The 10,000-nt window shown below is 39.6% G+C and overlaps 1 protein-coding gene across 1 annotated transcript in view; it reads left to right on the top strand.

Annotated features, from left to right (window-relative positions):
* The window catches only part of LOC137968533 (uncharacterized), a 36,413-nt gene extending 29,433 nt beyond the window's left edge, over positions 1-6,980 (top strand). The window contains exons 8-9 of the mRNA XM_068815086.1: positions 4,294-4,581; positions 6,576-6,980. Of these exons, the coding sequence (XP_068671187.1) occupies positions 4,294-4,581; positions 6,576-6,872 (585 nt within the window). The 3' untranslated portion in view covers positions 6,873-6,980. The remainder of the gene's footprint in view (positions 1-4,293; positions 4,582-6,575) is intronic.
* Positions 6,981-10,000: the final 3,020 nt, after the last annotated feature.

Genomic DNA, 10,000 nt, shown 5'->3' with positions numbered 1-10,000 from the left:
TGTACAAATCGTTAAAATGACTCTGAGTTGAATAGAGGACCATTGTCTATTCGAGTCTTAGCAGGTATCTGGTGTCGAGAAATTATGTTGTTCTGGTGTGGAATAACTGATTCAGCGCTTGTTGAGTTCACAACTTCGACTTCAGGAAATCTGGAGTAGTCATCAATTAGGACTAGTAAGTGTTGACCAGATGGTAGAGGGGCAAAAAGATCTGCTGAGACTTCAATCTATGGGCCTTCAGGGAGTCTTGACATCTGCAGTGGCTCTCTGATTGACTGTTTTGTAACCGCTTGACTGGCTAAACAGCTGTTAATCTTGTCCTCAATGAGTGTATCAATGAAGGGGAACCATAATCTCTGATCATTGCTATTGTCTTGGTCATTCCCTGGTGACCTTCATGAGCGATGTCTACTGATCTGTTCTGTAAGACTATTCTGGTGCCTCTTAAAACAAGGTTGACTTCTGCATTAACGTTCAGATCATCCTTCACAGTCTGAAATGATTTGAAAGCTAAGCCTTGTTGTCCAACTTGTTGTCCAGAGTTTGAATATCTTCAACCTTCTTTGGGTCAGGTTTCATGCCCCCATCACTGAAGTTGAAGCCAAGGAACTCTAGGGACGACTTGTTAAATTCACATTTCTTCGCATTGAGAGTTATCTTGTTGTCAGAAACTTTTTGCAGGACTTGGTTGAGGGTTCTACCATGGTCTCCTTGAGTTTTCCCAAAGACTATTATGTCGTCTGAGATGTTGATTGCTCCTGTGATGTCTGCAAGTAGGTGCGAGATTGCATGTTGAAAAATTTCCGCTGCTGCATTGGTGCCAAAACTCCTGCGCTCGTAGCGAAACAGTCCAGTGTGATATATCAACTTTCTGGTGCCAGTGTCAGCTGGTGTTACCCTGAACGCAAATCAAGCTTTGAAAATACTGAACTTCCATGAATCTGCCCGGTGATGTCATCTACTGTTGGGGTAACATATCGTTCCCTCTCAATATCAGTGTTTGCAGCCCGCATGTCAGCACACATTCGGATCTTGTCAGGTGCCTTGGGCTTGTGTGTTACAACTATTGGGCTCAACCATGGCGTTGGGCCACCCACTTTTTCAGTCGCATCATCTTTAAGTAATTGCTCTTCTTCATTCAGAACCTTTGCTCTTAGGTTAAATGGGACTCTGCCATGTAGCCTTGAAATTGACTTAACACTTGAATCAATGTCCAGTTTTACCTCATGGTCCTTGAACTGTCCAATCCTTTCTTTGAAGATTTCAGGATGCTTGTTGATGATCTCGTCTGTGTTTGCACGTCTTGTGGTAGGCAGGTGGTTAACGTCGCCGCTCACTTGTATAAGTCCACACATGAGCAAAATGAAAGGAGGTCTCCCGGATTTCACGTCGTGACATAAAATGTTGCGATGATGTCCCGGCCCTTAGACTCGGCATGTGCTTTGAATTTTCCTATTAGAGATATAGGCTTATTTGAGTTGTACGGCAGTATCTCTGGTGCCATGCTGGACAACTTCACCTAAATGCCTTTTGTCTTGATGTAGTTCTCGTTGATTTTCTGGTAGGTGCTCTGCTCGATTATGTTGTAGGTTGATCCAGTATCCGCTGTTACTGTAACAGGACTCCCTGCGATGATTATTTCAAACTGTGGCAGCATTTTTTGTTGCTTGCTGGATCCTTCACAAACACAGTGTTGATCTTCATTGTGCTCGCTACATGTAGGTTAACTTTCTCTAACGTTGAAGGATGCACTATTGCCGATCTTTGAGGTTTATAAAGGTGGGGTTCCTGGGTTTCTGTTTTGACTATTACAACCATTGTTATCTTCCTTCTTTCGGCACACTCGCTTGAAATGATATTTGTTTTTGGAATACCAGCAAGCAAACTAATGGGCAGTTTTCTGCTCCACCTGGGTGAGGATACTCGGATCCACAATTTCTGCAGTGATGTTTCGTTGGTTTGAACATCGGCGTTCGCCGGTTGTGTTGGTGTTGTTCATTTCGCCTTTGTTGATGTCTCGTCCGTGTCAATCTCACGGTATTTAAATTCGTTGAAGTGTTTTCGACTTCACTGGCTTGCTAGTCAGAATTTATGAAGCACGTGCATACGTAATCAGGTCATCAAGTTTACACTGAGGTTCTGCAAATGCCTTTCTTTTCAGCTTCGATGAAACACAATTGAGCTTTATCTGTGTTTTGATCTCGTCAACACGAGTGTCAAATTCACAGTATCTCGCAAGTAACCTAAGTTCAGTCACATAAGCATCAATCAACTGTTCTGGCTTCTGGACACATTCGCGAAATCTCGTTATCGCAAAATCAGGACCTCTCTTTTTATCGAAGTAATCTGAAAGTGTTTTCTTTGCCATTTTGTTAGCTTCGTCGTTACCTTTTTCAGCCTCCGTGCAAGTTCGCCACTTTTCCCACCCAACATCTCCTGCATTACTGATTAATAGGGCTTTCTTTTGTCGATCATCTGTGATACCTCAAGCAATTAACTCATTTTCGAATCTTTCCGGCCAACCTGTGAATTTTGCTCCGAGGTTTGGATCATCTTTGCTTGCGTTGAATTTTGTGAAATTTCCACATACCATTGATGTCGCCACTGTTGGCTTTGTGTTGCCGCTGTTCTCCGTTTACTTTTTGTCATCGGGTTCCACGATCAGTTTGAATTTTGTTTGGCCATCCTCGTCGCCAATGTAGAGATACTCAGCCGTACGCTATATAAACACAAAGCTTTTTTTCTTAGGACAAACAAAGTTACATAATGTTCCGCCTCGCTCACCGTCCGCACGTGTACAAACTATACCATCAGGCATCACTGCATGTGACAATGCTACATAAGGCTAATTTGCACTTGGACAAAATAATTAATACATAGATTTAGCCAAGCCTAAAAGCGGAGCTATCTAGTTATTTATTCTTACTGCTTGTAGGGTTAGTGAAATAAAAGGTTTCGAAATGTCCGCGTTTTGATGTTTCCGGATGCTACTTTAAAGTGCCCCTGTGATCAAAACAGCCACTTCCTTTTTTCCTTCAGATTTTGAAAGTGTGTTTGCTTAACACCTGACTGGCAAAATTTTGAGCTTTGATTTTTATCCAAAGGCCGTTTACTTTGAGTGTAAGTTTTGGACTTCACGGTCCGCCATTACTCACGTTCAAAACTGACCGATTGGACCTCAGACAGTTGGATCCAGGGAAAAGTGACGTCAGAGGCTCACTAGCTTAAAATTTCAGCGTGTGAACGCAGCTTATTATATATGCAAAGCGTGAGTTTAAAAGTCTGAAAGCCCAAAACCCCCGTGCTGCATATTAATTCTGCGGCGTACACACGTATTGCATTCTTAAACTAGTGAGCCTTTGACGTCATTTTCTCCTCGATCCAGCTCTCTCAAGAACATAACGTTAGTAATGGCGGACCATTAAATAGGAAAATTACAGTTAAAATAAAGAGGTGTCTTTTTGAAATCAAGGCTTAAAACGTGGGTCACTTTTAGTTTTGAAATCCAAATAAAAATATGAATTGATTTTTTGGTCACAGGGGCACTTTAATAATTAAATCATTTTCTTTGCCTTCTTCTATATAAAAACTCATTGCCTAACTAGTGACTATATCTAACTATATACATATATATATATATATATATATATATATATATATATATATATATATATTTAACCGCAGACAGTACTGTTTCGGCCTTCTGGGCCTATCAGTGTAAGTCTAATGACTGGGATAGGGGTTAAGCTTATAAACACGTCCCAAATGTCCCACTCATGTGGTACATCTAAGCCATGCCAGAGTGCTCAAACTAGCGAGCTAGTGAGCATGCGCAATTGCTAGCGGCAATGACTCATCCCAGTAAAGTGCTCAATTTGGACATGAAAGCAAAAGCTTCGTAATGCCAAAGAGCTATATCTTATTTCAGACAGTAGTGTTCGGCCTTCTGAGCCTCATCAGTGTAATGCTGATAACTGTAAGGGAGGTTAAGCTTATAAACACGCCCCAAATGTCCCACACATGTGGTACATCCAAGCCATGCCAGAGTCTTCTGACTCGTGTGTACTCGCGTTGGTAAGAGTTGCTCGTATAGCTCAACGAGTCCAGCGATTGTGTGTGATGCGATTGTCACTAACTTCTCGATTTGGTACTTCCGCACCTCCATCAATATTATTATTATTATTATTATTATTATTATGATTATCATTATCATTATTATCATTATCATTATCATTATCATTATTAGTAGTATTTTATGTTTAACTTATAGAGCATTTTGATTGGTCATGACAGGTCATTCTCCGAGACACTCACAATGAGGGTGAGTTTGCTTTCTTCATAAGATCTGGCCAATGTCAAGTTGTACGAGAGATGATCCTGATCCAAAGAAAGCTAGCAGCTGGTAAAAGAAGGCTCATTTTACCCCCAGTGATAGATCATGACACAATCAGTCCTAAGTTCAAGGTGAAATCCTGCGACGAGGTTAAAAGGCACTTTCTTGTTATTGCTCGTCTTGGCGAAGGAGACTGCTTTGGTGTTGGAGAGGATTTGACTAAAATGTACATTATTTCCCTTAAGAAGGTAGGAGGAGGCTTTTCTACTTAAATGAAGCCCTTACACTTGCTGGTGCTGCTGGTGCTCAGTTAATCCTAGCAGCAATAAAAACGTTTGTAACAGAGGTCGTAGGTTCGATTCCAACCGTTCCTTTACCCGTTGCGAAGCAACCATTATATCTGAATCAATTCGACTAAGCTTCACTTGCTTCCTGTCAAGGACGGTGCCACCTAATAAGAAGAGAACTTTCACCGGAGTATGACCACGCAGAAAAGTAGATCTTAGTTTGGGTTATTGGAATGTGAAATGAAAATTGGGGGTAACCATGCATTTTTCGGGGGTAATGAGGTGTTTTTTTTTTTTGAAAAAGTGGACAATCGAAATTTTTTTGCTTAAACAAAGAAACGCAAGTTTTTTGACAGTTTTTTATTTGTACAAAACGTTTACTTACAGTAAAACAACAGGAACGTCAGAGGTCTTTAAAATGAATAGCAAATTGCAACCGGATGATTCTATAAATGTGTTTGTAATCACAGAAATGTGAAAACAGAGCCATTTTTGAGCCTGACAGCCCTCGTCTGTAGTTACTAAAAGGCGCCCTTTTTCAAATTTTCACGGCCCCAAAACTTAATCCCGACTGCAATGTGCCTCAAAATTTCATTTTATATAATAAAAACTAGGGGCCACCACGCGATTTTAAACGTCAACTTGGTTTTTTTTTCAACGTTTTGTGGATTGATTGTTGCCATTTTGTCACTCCCCTCCTCGGTGAATAAAGAAATTTGTACCTGCCTTTGTGTTGCACTCTGGTATATTCACTATGGCGACAAGTACACAAAGACGGATTTTTTTTTCTTTTTGCGTGGATATTTCCTTGATTCGTTGTGAAGATTGGATCTTTTTTTCGGAAGTGGCTCTTAAGTGACCAGAGTAACGTTGCAAGGATATTTGAAGTGAAAATCTACGCGATTTTTGTTGTACACTGCACGGCGTTGAATCGAATTGATCACCTACGGTAGCTACTTGCATTATCAGTCGTTTCTTGCCTTTGGAGGCCTTTTGAACCCCCTTAAATTTCTTTCCCCACTTTTGGTTCAATACTTACGTCTCTTATTGGACGTCCCTCGATCATTTTTTTCAATTTTTGTCAATCTTGGTGGAAGCCGATTGTTACAATAATAACTATTGAACTAAAAGTATTGATCCCAGATCCTGTGTGGTTGTCTTCGAAGAATTAACTACATCTAGTTATTCTTAATTTCGATGATAAATAGCCCTGTTTTATTGATGAGTAGTGGAGTTAAAAAAGATGGCTCCATTGAAATAATTCCTTCTGCACCGTCCACTTTGAAATTCTCGCTCTGATCGATCATTGTTTCTAGCTTTTTAAATTTGTCGTAGAGACAACTGTTCCATCACGGGTTTTTTTTTTTTTTTGGTCTTTTGCTACAAGATACATGTGTAACCGAATAAATCTTCCGAGGCATTTCGATGAAAAAATAGGAAAAATAATTTAACTTGAAAGATAAAGTCAGCGCGTGACTGCGCGTGACAAAATGCTTGCTTGATGCACAGAAAGTATGCGCAATAACAATAGGTGGCACCATTCTTAACACGAATTGTAACTTCTTGACGCTAAGAGTGAGTTGATTTCTTTTCAACAAACACAAACATATCGAAGCTCCGAGTTCAAAGTTGATTCAATTTCTGATACCAGTTTTGACAAGAAATAGAAGAAATATTACACATTGTCATCAGCATACAAGGTGATGTTATAATCATGATATTCAAGAAAATTTGGCAAATCGTTCATTTCAGTGGATAATAAGACCTCTAATCTTGAATCAAACCGACGCAATATTGACTTCGTGGTATCAGCATCAAGTAACCATATCCATTTACCCAGATTGGGTAAAATGCCAATTAGGCCACATTTTGGGCTTTAACACACTGGTCCATTCCCAGCGTTGAAGTGCAATCTCAAAAGCCAGGACTGTATCATGACCATTTGACTATTTCAGGTTGAGATTGCTTTGGTGCCCAGGAATGTCATCGCATCGCATGATAAAGGACGCAGCTTAGAAGAATTGAGAGAACAACTTAACAGACAATTTCCCTCAAGGAGGCAGGTCTTTCAAAGTTTTATGACAGGAGAAAAATGGCAACAATATAAGTTTGGCGTTTTGGATAAATTGCGAACAGACAAATGGCTATTAAATCCAACAACGATCGAGGATGTTCCCTTAGACATTCGCAAGCAAAATAATCTTCAGTGCGAGTTCTTCCTCAAACAGTGCCTCTTACCTCCAATTCAGTGAGGTAGAGGATCTTGTAACGATAATCCATTCTAAGTTAGTGTATTAATAAACAAAACAATAAATTCGTCTCACCTGCAACACATGGTTTTTTTTTTCTGTTAGCGTGATTACATACATTTTTTTATTTTTCGCTTTTGTCCGCTTGCAGTTCGTGTATCGGCTTCGCTCTTGTACGCTTTTTTTTAAAAAAAAAAAAAAACAAGTTCAGTACTGTTGTTTTAAGTTATTCAGTTCGCCTTTACAAATCTCTAGTAATTTGTTATTTATCATGGGGAGGCACATGTTTATAAGCACTGCTGTTTTTGTGTTTCCTTGCCTCATTTTATTTTCCATAATATGTGGTATGTGTAAAATGGCAGAACAAATAAACTGAAACTGAAACTGAATGCTTTTCTTGGAAAGGAAAGGAAAGGAACTTAATTTAATCGTCAAGTCTTCTAGCGGTGAAGCACTAATTGGGCAATGAAATCAAAGCACTGAAATCAACAAATTAACGCAAATCAAATTTTGGATTTTTTTACTTTTTCCTTGTTCTAAATCTTTCAGCGTTCTTAGTTATCAGCACTCGTTACCGAGTTTCCTCTGACCTTGTTATACGGTTGCTACTTATTAATTGCTGCCGCAGTGAGTCTGAAGCGAACGAACAAGGCAGCTCTCTAATCAGGAGAAGAAAACATTTCTCTTCGAAACGCAAGGGATTGTGGTCAAAGGCGTAGGGAATTGTAGTTATGCATGGATGGTGGAATTAAGGACGTTCGCGCTAATTGTTTGTGCGCAATGTTACTGCGCAGGTAACGTTATGTCACGCATATTACTTCGAGCATTAGCGAAGTTGAGGTGTTAAAACCTTTGCAGAAACCGTGGACGATAAGTCTTGCACAGCGTTGGATCAGAGAAAACCGTGATCAGTCAAAACTGATTGAAAAATGTTTATGAAAGTCAGTAGACTACTGCACGACTGATTTTCGCGTTGTTTTATCAGTCGTGCACTAGTCTACTAGTCTAAACGCCTTGGAAAAAATTCCAGGCCGGCAAAAGAACAATTTATTTCCGAATCATCATGAAATGCATGCTTTTGAAGTTTTTTCCTTTACTTTCGTGAAAATAGAGCAGTATTTTCGTCCTCGTCCGCTTGAATAGTGTGGACCTGCGTGGAAACAACCAGTGATTAAATTTCATCAAAAACCACACTCCAGAAGACGAGCATGACGGCAATGGAGAAATATTATACAAAACATTAACCAAATGAAGATGACGACTGCTAAAAACTTCGTTGCTATGCTCGAGAAAGTTTTTTTTTTGGTAAAAACCTTTCTTCCCTTCAACGATCGATCCTTTCTTGGGTTCCAGTCCTTCTCCGACAAATCACGCAAAAACGTGACAATCGAAAATTTCCAAGAGCGTTGCAAAATCACATCGATTTTACTCGTTTAGATCATCGGTGACCCCTATTTTTTCAATCATGAATCACTTACTTTACTTACTATCTACAAAATATGATGAAATGAAAAAATTCCCACCGAAAGAAGTTACCTTTTTTTAACATTTTCTTTCCTCGTGCCATCGAATTCTGGTAGTGGTTGCAACGGATAGAGCTTACGAAAATGCTCGTCGAGGATAAACTCTACTGTTTACGACATCCCTAACGGCATGCAATTATCTAAAAATCTAACTCCTAAAAACCTATGCAAAGAAACCTTCACTCTAACAGTTTATTTTTATGATTTCGAAGGATGAGCAGATGAGGCTACATCTCGCTATTATGACCGATTTCTCGAAATTAAGGCATTTTTCCACTGCCATTTTCTCCGAAACAAAGTCGGTGAGCTCCAATTTTTTTTTCATATTTGAAGTAAGTACTTTATGACCTAACTCTAGGCGAGAAATGAAGAAAATCTCACCGTAGGAAAATTTTGGCGCGAACGTCCTTAAGTTGCGCGGTATGATCATTACTTGAAACTATAGATGGTTTCACTGTCACGCAACAAAAAACAAATTCGAAACCGATCAATGAAAAAGGCCAAGAACTTGGAATGTTGTTGGAAACAAATGTTTTAACCCACTCCAATTATCAGGTTTGAGTTATTAGTTTAAGCGTTTGACGCAACTCTATGGAGATTTGTATGGAGACGCCATGTGGGCCACCAATATGGTGGGCGGTGGTGGAGTTCACTTTGCGATGAAAGCGTTTACTTTTCGCGCATTCACTATTTTGGAATTCCACATAATACAATTCGTTTGCCCCCCAAATTTTGCATAAACTATTGTTTTCAAATGCTCTTGAGGACACTGCATATTCCCAAGAGCAATTGAAAACAATGGCTTATTACGAAGTGTATTGTCAGGGAATTCGAAAAGAGAGAATGGGATAAAATACATGTGTATTTCTACATCTAGTGTACTTGAAAGGCTCAACATGCTGAGATTCATAGGGATAGACTTTGCATCATGATGTCACTCAAGGTGACAATTCGGAAATTCAAAAGACATCACGGAACTGGAAACTTGAAAAAAGGTCTATTTCTAGGTCATGTTCAACCTCCTTTAGACAAAATTTTTGATGACCTTGTGATTTTGGTTTTAGAGTTTGATGACGTCACTGTGAAACCCATCTATTGTTTTCTTTCTTCTCTCGAGTGGGATCCAGAAGGAGATCCAGTTGGGGGTCTAGTTTGGGCGTTCACTTTTTGTACCGTCCCTTCTCAAGACCTATTAAAATCTTCCTTCAATCCCACGCACGAACCGTCGTTAAATTGAACATCTGCCTTCCACTCGGCAGTACTTCTACCACTTTGGTGAACTAGTTTATCTCGAGGACGCCGGCCTGAACACATCCGAATGATAATTATACCAAATCTTCAAGACGGGCGCAAGCGTTGTAAAAGGAACGCGTGAAATTTGATAAAATAATGCCGCAGTTAAAAAAAGGAATTTATAACAACAGAATAAAAGGATAGTAACGTCTAACTATAAATAATTGAAATACGAATAGCGCCTTTGTTGCCAGTGATTGGTGAATTTCGACTTACGCTTTGAATGTTGTTGACTCGACAGAGTTTAGTCACAGGAGTGTGACCGTGAAAACACCACACGAGTACATACGAGTACACACGAGTAACATACGAGTA

This window comes from Montipora foliosa, chromosome 8 (assembly GCF_036669935.1).
Source record: "Montipora foliosa isolate CH-2021 chromosome 8, ASM3666993v2, whole genome shotgun sequence".
Classification (NCBI taxonomy): domain Eukaryota; kingdom Metazoa; phylum Cnidaria; class Anthozoa; order Scleractinia; family Acroporidae; genus Montipora; species Montipora foliosa.
The sequence above is the reverse complement of the archived record's forward strand: the minus strand, read 5'-3'. Positions and strand labels throughout refer to the sequence as shown.